At 37.0% G+C, this 14,413-nt stretch overlaps 1 protein-coding gene across 1 annotated transcript; it reads right to left on the bottom strand.

The window, feature by feature from the left end:
- Positions 1-587: 587 nt before the first annotated feature.
- LOC138697898 (sericin 1-like) lies at positions 588-9,086 on the bottom strand. The gene is made up of 2 exons (XM_069823484.1): positions 9,062-9,086; positions 588-4,237 (listed from the first exon to the last, which is right to left on the bottom strand). The coding sequence occupies exons 1-2, from the start codon at positions 9,071-9,073 to the stop codon at positions 779-781; spliced, it is 3,471 nt and encodes a 1,156-aa protein (XP_069679585.1). The 5' UTR covers positions 9,074-9,086; the 3' UTR covers positions 588-778.
- Between the last annotated feature and the right edge of the window lie 5,327 nt (positions 9,087-14,413).

The raw sequence follows: 14,413 nt of genomic DNA, 5'->3' as shown, positions 1-14,413 counted from the left end.
TTATTTATCTATTTATTTATATATTTTTTATTTATTTATTTATTTATTTATTTATTTATTTATTTATTTATTTATTTATTTATTTATTTATTTATTTATTTATTTATTTATTTATTCTTTTCATGGCGAATTTACACTAAGTTTCGAACCATTTTCAGACGTTAGCCTATAATTTACTGATTAATTTCCCTTACCAGATAATTCTTTCGTGTGATACGAAATTACCCGTTTCATTTGTCAGTATATTTCAGGCTATGTATTATACTCACATAAAAAAAGAATCGAATAATTCTCAAGTAGATCATCATGATTTCGAATGAAGAGCCAACAATTTTTACTTGAAATTACTTTTCATGAGCAATATTTTCTAATAATTTAGCTCACAAATACTGAATTTATACAAATTTTGTCCAATAGTTTATTGCTGCATACTGAGAAACACAAGCAATTACAAAAACTACTTGGTATCATGGAAGCCAATCACTTATACTTTCGTAGAAATCTCTAAGTGAGTTTTAGTATAGTGAGAAAAGTGAAAAATGGGCTTAGGGATGTGATCCGATGGTGGTACAGAAACCTTGGAAACATACACATATAGTGTTATTTAATTATAACAAATAACAATATACAAGAACATACAATTAACACTTCAGAAATTTGAAAGCTATTTCATTTACATACATATTTACATAAAACAAAACAAAGAATGCTAACTTTGAACAACTGTACATTGGCAATGTGAAGCTCATACCGTGACATTCTGCATTTTTGTGACGTTCTATCCCTGACGTGACAATACATCATTATACAGTGAAAGTAATTCATGCCTCAGATCACTCAGGAGAGTTTCTTCACTTACTGAAGTGGAAGAGTCCTTAAGGTGCTTCTCTTTTAAACTTGATCCTGAACCGTATGCTACATCTATGTTTTGTGCTGTTTTGTATTCGATACCTGTATGTATGTTTCCTGAATTATGTTTATAGTTTGAATTACTAGCATGTGAATCGTGTCTGTGGTTAAGTTCTTGAGACGTGCTGATTTCTAAGTGAGGTGAAGATTCTGTAGAGTATCCAAGTCCATGTACTTTTTCTCTCTGATTTCCTGCGGTATTAGACCCTGAATTATGATCTGTAGATTGTTCTGATCCTGAATTTTGTGTAAATTGTATATTGTCTTTTGAAGCTAAGTTATGCCCTACTGATGCGGTATTCGCCTTAACATTCCCTACTATACCATAACCGGAGTTGCGATCTACTTTTCCAATACTTGTTCCTGAATTATGGACTCTGTTATATGCATGTCCTGAATTGTGTGAAGAAACTGAGTCTTGGAACACAGATTTATTTTCTGGGTTCGTCTCTGATAAATAGTCATAATCTTGTTCCCTTCTTGCAGCTGCCTCGGATCTGTAACTGCTAGATCCTGAGTTATATAGAGAATTCTTCATAATGCTTACAGACCGCGATTCTGAATTTTGTTGTGACCCTGTAGTGGAACTATAATCTGACTTTTGACCGTCTCTTGTACCATCAAACTCAGTTACATGACTCTGTCCTGGATTCACAGAAAACTGTCCTGATCTTACATTGTATTCTCCGTATTTATCTGTAGTTGGATAATCCATACCTGGTTTATGAGTAGTAGCAAACGAGTCTGATCCTGAGGTGTGTTCTGAAATTTGTCCTGAGGCAATGGAATAGCCCCTATCATAATCTGAAGTTCCTATATCTTGCTTGAAATCGGATTCTCGACTGTCTGACATCCTACGAATTTCTGAATTAAGAGTCGAATCAGATCCAGTTTCTGATGAGTAAGCATATGATTTTTCACCAGCTACAGGTCCTAGTGAATGAACAGATGCACGTCCCGTATCTACAATTCCTCCTGAATGAACAGAATGATATGGAGTATTTACAGGTCCTGTTGAATGAACATAAGTATGTCCAGTATCTCCAGAACCTACATAAATGGAAGCGTGTCCAGTAGATCCTGAGGATTGAACAGTTGTGTGTCCAGTATCTACAGATTCTGGTGAATAAGCAGAAGTATGTCCACTATCTGCAGATTCTGTTGAATGACCAGAAGTATGTCCATTATCTAGTATTCCTGTTGAGTGTACAGAAGTATATCCAGAACCAGTGGATCCTGACGATTGAACAGAAGCATGTCTAGTATCTGAAGGTGCTGTTGAATGAACGGAAGCATGTTCAGTTCTGTCAGATTCTGTTGAATATAAAATAGCATTTTGGTTACCTCTAAGTTCTGATGTGTAAGTACTTTTCTGAGCTTGTGTTTTGAGTACAGCGTTGGATGCCGCATTTTGTTGATTTGATGTAGCTTCAGAGATGGAATTAAACCCCGCAGTACTCTCTAAATTTTGTCCTACAAGCTTTGTTCCATAATCAGTTCCAGGATTGGATGTCGTAGGATAATTCACATTATGTCCCGCGGAAGCTACTCCATTTGAAATATATTTATTTTGCCCCAACGTAGCAGATCCTGATGTGTAAATAATATGATGACCTGTTGTTATACCACCAGTGCCTAAATTATAATTAGGGTTATAATTTTGAGGAAGGAAACCTGAATTGATCTGTGGTGATTCTGAACTTTGTTTTGTGGACACTAACGTATTACTTGCTATTTGTCCTGTATTATATCCAGAGTTGCCAACAGATACAAAACCGTGATTTATAGAGCCTAAGTTGTATCCTGAACCAGGATGGTATACTGCTACGGGATTAGATCCTGATGAATGTCCAACACTTTGCGCGTTAGCTGTATTGGTGTTAGAACTCTGTCCAACAGGCTGAGAACCTGAAACAAATCCTGGAGTATGTGCTGTAGAATGGCCAGAGCCGTGTACGACAAGTATATCATACCCCAAAGTTTTTTCAGAGCCACTTCCTGTTGATATATATTTTGATCCTGAAACTAAACCAGGATTATGTCCTGAAGATGCAGTAACCGATCCTGAATGTTGTCCTGTAGTTGTAGAACCATATCCCGAGTATCCTGGCAAAATATTGCTTCCGGAATTCCCCCCTACAAATACATTTCCGGATCCCAAGTTCAAATTTGAAATGTGTCCTAATGGTAATGGACCAGATCCTGCAGTATAACCAGAATTCTGAGTACCAGATCCGATAGCAGCAGCACTATTCAAGTTACTGAAAATATGTCCTGTAGGTACTACTGCAGCTCCTTGGGTATAACCTGCAGGTTGTGCTGCAGGTACAGACTGCAATCCTTGATTGAAACTGGAGGTATGTCCTGCAGATTCAGTTTGCTGTAAAGACACAGAAGCAGATTCTGAATTCAAATTGGGTTCATATCTTAGGGATCCAATTCCAGACCCTGAAGCAAGGCCAGAGTTATGTTGAACTCCAGCGTCAGAACCTGAAGTGTAGTCCAGTTGTCCTGCCGGTACAGAGGGTGGACCTGAAGTGAGTCCCGAGTTGAAACTAGACTTATGTTCTGTGGATACTGTACCATGTTCTGAACTATGTCCTGAAGATACTGAATCCGAGCCAGAAACATGTCCCGCTGTAGTTGCACTGTTATCACTAGAACTTGCTTTGGTACCATATCCTGAAGATTGTTCGTTGGCCGTTGAACTGGATCCTGAAGGATACTGGCCATTAGTTGGAGAATTGGATGCGTATCCAGATCCTTCAAGCTTAGTCGTGTCACTGAAACCGGTGGCATCGTGAGGTCTTGAATTATGATACTGTGGTAAATATCCTGATCCAAATGCAGAGTTCTGAACGATGTCGCCAACATTTCCATTGTTGATAGCATGCTGCGGCGTTTGTACGTTCACAGACTGATGTACAGGAAATATTGCATGATGGGGCGCTCCCACGTTGGCAGGGACATTATTTGGCTGAGACACAGGGATAGGTCTGTGCACTGCGGCTGGATATTGTGTGAATAGAGTGACGGGGACGGGTCGATGTACAGGAACAGGAAAAGCTCGGAGAATAGAGAGGGGATATGCTGCTGGGATAGAAATGGGGACGGGCCTGTTTATAGGTATGTGTACAGGAAGAGGAACATTTTGTGGAACAGTGTTCACCTGCAGCAGTGATTGAGTACCGCTGCCCTGCAAGTTGTCCCGATTTTGGCCTTTGTTTGCAGGAAACAGAACCAGAATATCCCTCTTCTCTTGCTTACTGTTTGAATGATTACTTGCTCCCTCTCCCACGGCACGCGCTGCGATCGCCAAGACACATATCTGCAACAGTCACCAATGTAAATTAGTTTTAAAATTAATTATGTAATAACATCATGTATATTTCTCTGTTAAACAGCTCTATATAATTTTTATACCTAATATATTTAATATTAATTAGACAATATTGCATTTACAATAATTCCGATATTCTATAGCGTATGTGTAAATATCTGATATAAATCAAATCATCGTCAATAAAAAATGTTGAAAACTTATCTCACCTCAGTGTTTTGTATGTGGTATAATTTACAAACAAAACGAAAATATAAATAAATGTACTCAAAGTTATCAAAATATAAATATTACATTTAAAAATCGTAACATAAATATGTATGATAAAAAAGCATAACACGCTTTTACAAGCCTCTTATGCTAGTAGTATGGCGAAAACACTCATAGTTACTAGGTTACTACAAAGTGGGAGGAAACTTATACTTAAATACAGAATATACCGTTATTCTCAATCATTCACAATCTACACATCTGGAATCTGGAATCTTCTTCCTGCCATGTTAAAACCTGTCGGACGGTAACGTCTTTCAAAATTGAAATACACAATTACCTAATTCAACAAGTATAGTAAATTATATTCGCTGTTAAATATAGTACTCATAAGAACTATTTAATAATTTTAATTTTTTCATACTAGTTTACTGAATTGATCTTCTCTCAATGTAATGAACAGTGATTGTACAGTATTTAAATATCTAAATAATTGTATTTTTACTTTATAAATGATAGTAATAAGTAATTATCTTTACATTTTTAACGTATTCACTTTAATTGGTAATTTAGATAAGTTTCAATAACAGTATTTCACAATATATCTGTTATTATTGTTATTATTATTATTATTTATGAATTTGTATTAATTTTATTGCAGATCTGGTTCAGTGTAAGAGAAGGTCTTAAGGCCTTAATTCTGTCAAGTAAAGTAAATGAATGAATAAATAAATGAATGAATAAATAAATAAATACATAGATAAATAAATAAATAGTTAAATATATAGATAAATAAGTAAATAAATAAATAAGTAAATACCTAAATAAGTAAATAAATAAATACATAAATAAGTACGTAAATAAGTAAATGTCTCTGAATTTTCTACAGAATTGTTTACTAAATATTTTGTCGCTTTTCTTGCTTCCTAAATCTTATACTAGAATTCATGATATAGGGAAGAGGTTCATTAGGTATGTTTAATATTTGTTAGAGTTAAGATGTTCCCAGAGATGGTTACGGGATGGTTCTCGACTATCAGGTACACTACCGCTTATATAATATTCGTGATTCTGTAAAAGCAGATCCTGAGCTCTTCGAAACATGATAGAAGCAGAGTTCAGACAAATGCGATTATATCTTTCGATGTGTGCACATTTGCGCTACAACAGATAAGATTATAACTTATAATTAGGAGAGATCTTAACAAGTTTTCTGTTTATGATAGCATTCATGAAGAAGGAAAGTGGAGAAAGCATGACATAGAATTAACGAGAATATTCTAATAAAACAAATCTTAAACTAACGTTTCGGTAAAGGAGGAATATGCCAAGTGATTTTCTAAATACAAGACATACAGTTATAATATTTTTACTTCAAATCAACGTAAAAATGTAGAGTTATGACTTGTATGGTGCATCATGTAAATCGATTAAGAAACCAATAGAACATCTCGTTATAGTTATCCTTCAAACCAGCTAAGGTCCCCCCACCCTCCCCAGTATTTGACGTGGTCATTTCATTGAAAGCAACGTGCAATAAACAATAAAGATGAAATATATTTCTAAATTTAAGTAGTGATTCATATAACAAACTAAAGAATAATAATAAACGATTATAGAGAAGTCAAATTACTCCAAAAGATTCCCTGATAACCCATTTTGTGTTAGAAAAGGATCTAGTGACCCTCACTTCTCTCAACTAATTTTCTTCATAGTAGAGTTTGACGGAGAAAATCTTTTTTTTTTGTGATGTAATAATCCATTAGATGTCCAGGTAGTACAGTTAGTACAGCAATTGGCTACGGTCTGGAAGCTGTCGGGTTCAATTTAGTTGTCAATACTTTGAGAATCCTCTCAGACCCCTGCCAAATAAAGTACCGGTCTTCCGGTTGTAAAAGCGGTCCAAGTTTCGTATCGACCACATCATTTCATTTTAATGCCGGCTCATAAAACATGGAGCTCTATTTCCATTTCTCCCTTGTGCCTCCATTGCATGTAAAGGGGATACCTTAGCTACCTACTTGTCGTTATTTAAAATGATAAACGTGGAAACTGTTTCAAGTTTGTCTTTAATTGAAGTATGACTATAAAATACTAAACGTATTAAATTCATAAACGTGACTACTTATAAGTCGTTCTTTTAAATTTTTATACATAGCCTAGATATCAAATGACAGTGTTAAATCTAGTGATGGGTACAATCGAATAATTTTAAGAATAGAATACAGGGTTGTTTCCGACCTTTGACAACGAATTTGAATGACATCATGTACGTCAGAAGTCACACGACACCTGAACTGTGCCGCGAGGCGACAGACCAATAGTGAGTGATCTCATAGTCAGAGTGCACGGCGACTCGCAGCATAAATTCCAAGAAAATCGAGCCTTTTTGAGAGGGATAAATAACAACCCTTTCTGATGCCAAGCACAGTTAAGTGAAAATAAAATAAGCCTGCAATAAACGAGGTCTTATTTCCAAGAAAGTCATCTGTGTACTTAATAAGATTCGTAAAACTCGAATGGAATTAATTTGTATCAACTCGTGGGGTGCGGCGACTTGTGACGAGGGTAGATTTGCTTGCTTTTTTCACTCTGGAATTAATCCCATCCGAGCTTTGCCAGTTTTATTAGGTACATTCAAGATGCCTTTCTTGGAAATCACGAAACCACGTTTTTTGCAGACTCCTATGATTTTCGCGTAACTGTAGGCTACTTGGCATCGGAAAGAGTTATTATGTACTCCTCCCAAAAAAAGCTCGATTTTCTTAGGCATTGCACTCTGATTATGGAATCACTCACTACTGGTCTGTCACCTCTCGCCGCAATTCAGCTGTCGGTGTGATTCCTGGTGCTCATGACGTCATTCAAATTCTTTATCAGAGATCGGAAGCAACCCTGTAATCTGTTTTCGAATAATATTAAGAATCGAATAATTTATCTGAATAAAAGTTTTCGAATACTTTTATCATTCGATTAACGATTTGATAACTCACCGGCAGATTCTCGGTTCTTATTCAAAATCCAGCGATAACGATAGCACAGCATAGCAAGCACAGAAGTTTATGTATATATTATTATTATTATTATTATTATTATTATTATTATTATTATTATTATTATTCTACTCATGTCCTATAGGTGTCTGCAACTTGCAATAAATATGTTGATTCCTGCGTTCCGTAATTAGACGAGAGAAAGAGGAGACGTCTGGAGCAAGTCTTTATTTAATTGCACACAACTACGTCATGTTTGTAAATGAGGTTAGCCGAATGTATACGATTGATGAGCAATCGGTGTTCTCGAGAACTTCCTTCTCTATATCGTTCCTTTTTGTTCTCATTCGTCACTTCTCATAACATCTACCATCTGAACAAAGTATTCGAATACTTGTTCTCAAATCGAGATATATCTCGAGAACTCACAAGAATCGATCTCGAGAACTTACAAGAATTGAATAATTAATATTTTTTTCAATCTAATACTCTCATCACTAGATAAATCCCAATGTCTGATACTCGCAAAATAAAGCTGGTAGAGTGAGGCAACGATAGTATACCTATAAAGACTGTTACTCTATTTTGTGAGTGGTTTAATATGATTGGGAATAAAATGAATGTGCCAAATAAAATGTATCCATTGTAATTCAAATATCTGTGGCAAAGCATAGGCTGACAGTTAATCAAACACTTCAATAATGTATAAATTAAAGCTAAATCAAAATGTATTGAACGAAATTTAAATAAAAAAAATATATAATGAAACCAAATAAAATCTATATTATTGAATAAAGTGTTTGTTACAAATTACCATTTAAGTACTGAAAGTAATTATCGAAAAAAATTAAAATTAAATTAAATTAAAAATAAAAAAGTAAGTAATATAACTAGGGCAGACGTATTCAACTATGACAAGTTTTCGGTAGATTATATAAATTTGTAAACATCCAGTGAAGAGATAAGCATATAAAAACAAAAACGTAAAGGAAAAATATCTGGACAACATTTGGTGTGATATATGAAATCAAAACAAGCATATATTGCTACATATCAATATATCGAAGTGCTTCTTTGCGAAGTTAATACGCCATTAAGTTAGACCTTCTCTTTGGCCTCCGGGGTCACCGGACCGTCAATGTTAGTTTTCCACTTACGTTATGAAAAACGTAACTCCTGGAATACCGGTTGAGGAGAAATTACTGGATTTTCTTCCTCATATTGCAAAAGCAGCAACTATCATCGCTGAACATCTTCACATTTTCGAGTGCATATTGAAGTTAATCCCCGATGCGTCATTGATAGATTTGCATTACATTTGCTGATAATGATTTTCGAAATCTTCTCTATTGTACCATAAAAGGAATAAAACACTATTAATGTTGCTTCAGTGGCTATCGTAAATTTTAATCCTACGTACAAACACTTGTCCACATTATTTTTCCTGATCCTTCATAATTGACATTTTAATTAATTTATGTTTATTGATTTACCCTCACCGTTACTAATTATTCCAATGGTGTAATTTATAATTTAATTGCTTGTTTATGTATTATTATTTCATAAATGTTTGCCTTTTCTGGAGTAACACAAAGACAACGAAACTCACCGCTAGGATCATGATGTCCCGCGTCTGGGAGAGCTGTTAGCAGTGACGCAACGCCGCGCAAACTTCACTTTATATATTTGGACGCGAGCATGCGTGAACCAGAGATAAGCGCTTCATTGTCACTTTCATTGTTCGCTCTGTAGGAAGTGAGTTTTATAGTCCATTCTCTCGGCTCTGGTATTGTGGTATATTAATTAATTTTTACATTAGGTATTCGACAGTCGTATGTGTGAACCAGGGAAATCCAAAAAAACTTGTCACGCAGAAATATTTGTAGCCGACCACTGCATACGCAACGGATGAGACACGCAACTTTAAAATTTCGTGGCACTCAGGGTCTCGAGATGAAATCACACCTAGGTTATGTCTGTTACTTGTCAATGAATGTTTTGTGTTATAATGCAGCCATCATGACTACTTCCACTGTGTGTCCGCTGAGTTCAAAATCGCCACGACTGTAGTCTTCCGTCCGAAAGGCCCGGGATCGGTCTCCTGCGAGGTCGTGATGGAATTTGTGTGAAAAGGCAGACGTTAATATGGAGAGTTTCTCTCTCGGTACTCCAATTTATGTAATTTTGCTAATACTTTTCACCTTCCCCTCATTTCAGAAATCACCTGCAATAGTTAAGTTTAGGATGAGTAAGTCTTAGGTGCGGTACAAATTCCCTTGCTCTGTCAGGGCTGAGAGAGGATGGCCCACTTGTGAGCATCGGATTCATATACGACAACCATGCCACTCGTCGGACTCGCAAATACTCTGTATAGGACCCAAAATGAGCCAAAGCAGGCCTAAGTGGAAGAATCCGTACCGGGTCTGAAATGCGTTTCTCAAGCCACTGTCGAATCGAGCATCTACAGAACACAAGTGGTTCTTAAAAAGTACAAGCAAGTATCCAAACACAAAGTTTTATTAAATCACAAATTTTTCGCTGATAAACAACCATAAACACTTTCTGATGAAATAACATGATGTACGATATACATTGGTCTTCTTTAAAACACATTTCAATCATCATCAGCAAATTTTGACATAGAGCTAGATCTTTCTCACTTGGTATGGAGGGGGACTTTGAAATTGATTGCCACATACATACAGTAACACAGAACGAGGGAAAGACGAGAACAAGGGAAGACAAGGAGAATGAAGGTGAGAAGAGGAGAACGAGAGAAGACAGGCAAACGAGTGGAAGATGAGGAGAACATGGTGAAGACAAGGAGAATGAAGGTGAGAAGAGGAGAACGAGAGAAGACAGGCAAACGAGTGGAAGATGAGGAGAACATGGTGAAGACAAGGAGAATGAAGGTGAGAAGAGGAGAACGAGAGAAGACAGGCAAACGAGTGGAAGATGAGGAGAACATATTTATTTATTTTTATTTATTTATTTATTTATTTATTTATTCTGGTGTAGTTAAGGCCATCAGGCCTTCTCTTCCACAACACCAGGAATACAAATACAATAACAGAAATAAAAAGGAAAAAAAAACACTATAAACGAAGTAAAGTCACACAAAAATATACACAGGTTGCAGTCACACAAACTTTAAATGAGTGATTAAGTATAATTAATTGTATCCTAATTAACTAACATAAACAAGAAACTTGAGATTTTAATCTGGAGTAAAAAAAAACACAAATCGACACTTCTAGCAATATCTAAAAAGCATTAAACAAGACAAAATTTTCCAATTTAATTTTGAATTGTGATAAAGTCCGGCAGTCCCTGACATCATTAGGTAGCGAATTCCAGAGACGAGGTATTTCTACAGTGTACGAGGATGAGTATAGAGACGTTCTATGATGAGGGATAGAAAGAAGTGCTTGATGTCGGTTTCGAAGAGTTGTAAGAAATTGAAAGCGCGATAAGAGATAATTCGGAGTAGAAGTATGCATGATTCTAAATAGAAGAGACAGTGAATGCATTGTTCTTCGTTCCTTCAGACGCACCCATGAAAGTAACTGGAGGGAAGGTGTTATATGGTCAAATTTACGAGTATTGCAGATGAATCGTATGCACACATTATGAACACGTTGTAGTCTCTCAGCTAAGAGTGAACTTACATTAGTTAGTAAGGAATCGCAATAATCAAAATGGGGCATTACAAGCGTCTGAATAAGATTCTTTTTTATACTAAGTGGTAGAAATTCTTTCATATGAAACAAAGAGTGAAGTTGAGAAAATATTTTTTTGCAAGTGTGTGTTACTTGGGTGTTCCAATTTAGATCGCTATCCATAAAAATGCCAAGATTTTTAACTGTTTCACTGTATTTAACAATAATCCCATTCAATGTTATATGTGGTATAGTACCACTATCAAGAGTACTTCGTAGACATAGTGAAGACAAGGAGAATGAAGGTGAGAAGAGGTGAACGAGAGAAGACAGGAGCACGTGTGGAAGATGAGGAGAACATAGTGAAGACAAGGAGAATGAAGGTGAGAAGAGGAGAACGAGAGAACACAGGAAAACGAGTGGAAGATGAGGAGAACATGGGGAAAACGAGAATAATGAAGGTGAGAAGAGGAGAACGAGAGAACACAGGAAAACGAGTGGAAGATGAGGAGAACATGGGGAAAACGAGAATAATTAAGGTGAGAAGAGGAGAACGAGGAAAGACAGGAAAATGTGTGGAAGATGAGGAGAACATGGGGAAAACGAGAATAATGAAGGTGAGAAGAGGAGAACGAGGGAAGACAGGAAAACTGTGGAAGATGAGAACATGGGGAAGACAAGGAAAATGAAGATGAAAAGAGGAGAACGAGGTAAGACAGGAAAACGTGTGGAAGATGAGAACATGGGGAAGACGAGAATAATGAAGGTGAGAAGAGGAGAACGAGGGAAGACAGGAAAACTGTGGAAGATGAGGAGAACATGGGGAAGACGAGAATAATGAAGGTGAGAAGAGGAGAACGAGGGAAGACAGGAAAACGAGTGGAAGACTAGGAGAACATGGGGAAGACAAGGAAAATGAAGATGAGAAGAGGAGAACAAGGGAAGACAGGAAAACTGTGGAAGATGAGGAGAACATGGGGAAGACGAGAATAATGAAGGTGAGAAGAGGAGAACGATGGGAGACAGGAAAACGAGTGGAAGACGAGGAGAACATGGGGAAGACAAGGAAAATGAAGGTGAGAAGAGGAGAACAAGGGAAGACAGGAAAACGTGTGGAAGATGAGGAGAACATGGGGAAGACGAGAATAATGAAGGTGAGAAGAGGAGAACAAGGGAAGACAGGAAAACTGTGGAAGATGAGGAGAACATGGGCAAGACAAGGAAAATGAAGATGAGAAGAGGAGAACGAGGGAAGACAGGAAAACGTGTGGAAGATGAGGAGAACATGGGGAAGACAAGGAAAATGAATATGAGAAGAGGAGAACGAGGGAAGACAGGAAAACGTGAGGAAGATGAGGAGAACATGGGGAAGACGAGAATAATGAAGGTGAGAAGAGGAGAACGAGGGAAGACAGGAAAACGAGTGAAGACGAGGAGAAAATGGGGAAGACAAGGAAAATGAAGGTGAGAAGAGGAGAGCGAGGGAAGACAGGAACACGTGTGGAAGATGAGGAGAACATGGGGAAGACAAGGAAAATGAAGGTGAGAAGAGGAGAACGAGGGAAGACAGGAAAACGAGTGGAAGACGAGGAGAACATGGGCAAGACAAGGAAAATGAAGGTGAGAAGTGGAGAACGAGGGAAGACAGGAACACGTGTGGAAGATGAGGAGAACATGGAGAAGAAGAGAATAATGAGGTAAAGACGATAGGAATAAGGGATATACGAGTAGAACAAGGTCAAGACGAGGAGAACGAGGGAAAGGCGATGAGGACGAGGGAAAGAAGAGAAAGAGGGGAGGACGGGGGGAGAAGTAGGAGGACAAGGGAAAGACGAGGGGAACAAAGGGGAAGACAAGGAGGACGAGGGGAAGATGAGGATGACGGGGAGGACGAGGGGAAAACGAGAAGGACGAGGGGAAGATGAGAACGGGAGGACGAGAGGAAGTTTAGGAGGACAAGGGAAAGATGAGGAGAACATCGGAGAAGACGAGGAGGACGAGGGGAAGACTAGGAAGACAAGGGAAAGACGAGGAGAACATAGGGAAAGACGAGGGGAAGACTAGGAGGAGAAGGGAAAGACGAGGAGAACAAAGGGGAAGACGAGGAGGACGAGGGCAAGACGATGAGAGGAAGATGGTGAGAACGAGTGGAAGACGGAGGGGACGAGGAGGAGGGGAAGACGAGGATGACACGGGGAGGACGAGGGGAAGAGGAGGAGAACGAGAGTAAGGCAAGGAGAACAAATGGATGACGGGAAAACGGGGGGAAGACGAAGGGGAAAGAAAGAAAACTAGGAGAAGACAAGGAAAACAAGGGGAATGCATGGAGAACGGGGCGAAAACAAGAAGAACAAAGCAAGGCAAGGAGAAGGAGAGTACATGGAGAATAAAGCAAATACAATACGAATACATGAATTTAAGTAAACATAATCTCACTGTCGACAGATAATCGCACTCACATTTAAGTTTTACGTAAACGTATGCAGCATAGCAAACCTATAGACCTAAATGTCGGTTTTTTTTGCTTTGTGAATCCCATACTATGTTATGCGAACTGTTACCAATTTTTTATTACAGAAGAAAATAATTAGAATATGTCTTCATAAGCCTATTGATTTTCCAACTCAAAAACTGTTTTTAGACTTTAATGTACTTAACGTACAACAAATTTATTATATTGTAAAAATTTCATACATAAAAATCGAAATAAATTTGAATTGTATTCTCATAATTATGAAACAAAAGGTATGAATTTGTTTGAACCAAAATGCAACACTGTTATATTATTTAATCATAGTAGTAATTGAGGCCCAAGAATGTATAACAAATGTATATTTAAATATTATAATCTTGTCAATTATAATAGTTCTAGTATTAAATTAAAAAAGTTATGTATGGATTTTATAAAAATTGAAAAATTGTGAATTTAAATTTATATACTATAATTGCATAGTAGACATAAGAAAAATTGTATTGTATATTATTAATTTCAATTCGGGAATCCATCCCTGTGCACGAGTTCTACTCTTTCAGGGGCGAGCTACAGTTTTTCTGTACGTATTATATTTTATGTTACAATTATTAGCAAAATAATAAATAAATAAATGATTTAATATTCAAATGGTTTCGTTAGGTATCTTTCTGTATGTTATCATTCTATAAGTAGACTATACATAAATCCTAGCTCACCTGCCATTTTCTGTATTTCTGTTGCTTGAAACTCATCCCTATTACAAAGAAATTTCATCCTTCAAATACAGTATGATATTGTCTGGCAGATGTGTTGTGTTGTGAATATCACT

This window comes from Periplaneta americana, chromosome 4 (assembly GCF_040183065.1).
Source record: "Periplaneta americana isolate PAMFEO1 chromosome 4, P.americana_PAMFEO1_priV1, whole genome shotgun sequence".
Lineage (NCBI taxonomy): Eukaryota > Metazoa > Arthropoda > Insecta > Blattodea > Blattidae > Periplaneta > Periplaneta americana.
The sequence above is the reverse complement of the archived record's forward strand: the minus strand, read 5'-3'. Positions and strand labels throughout refer to the sequence as shown.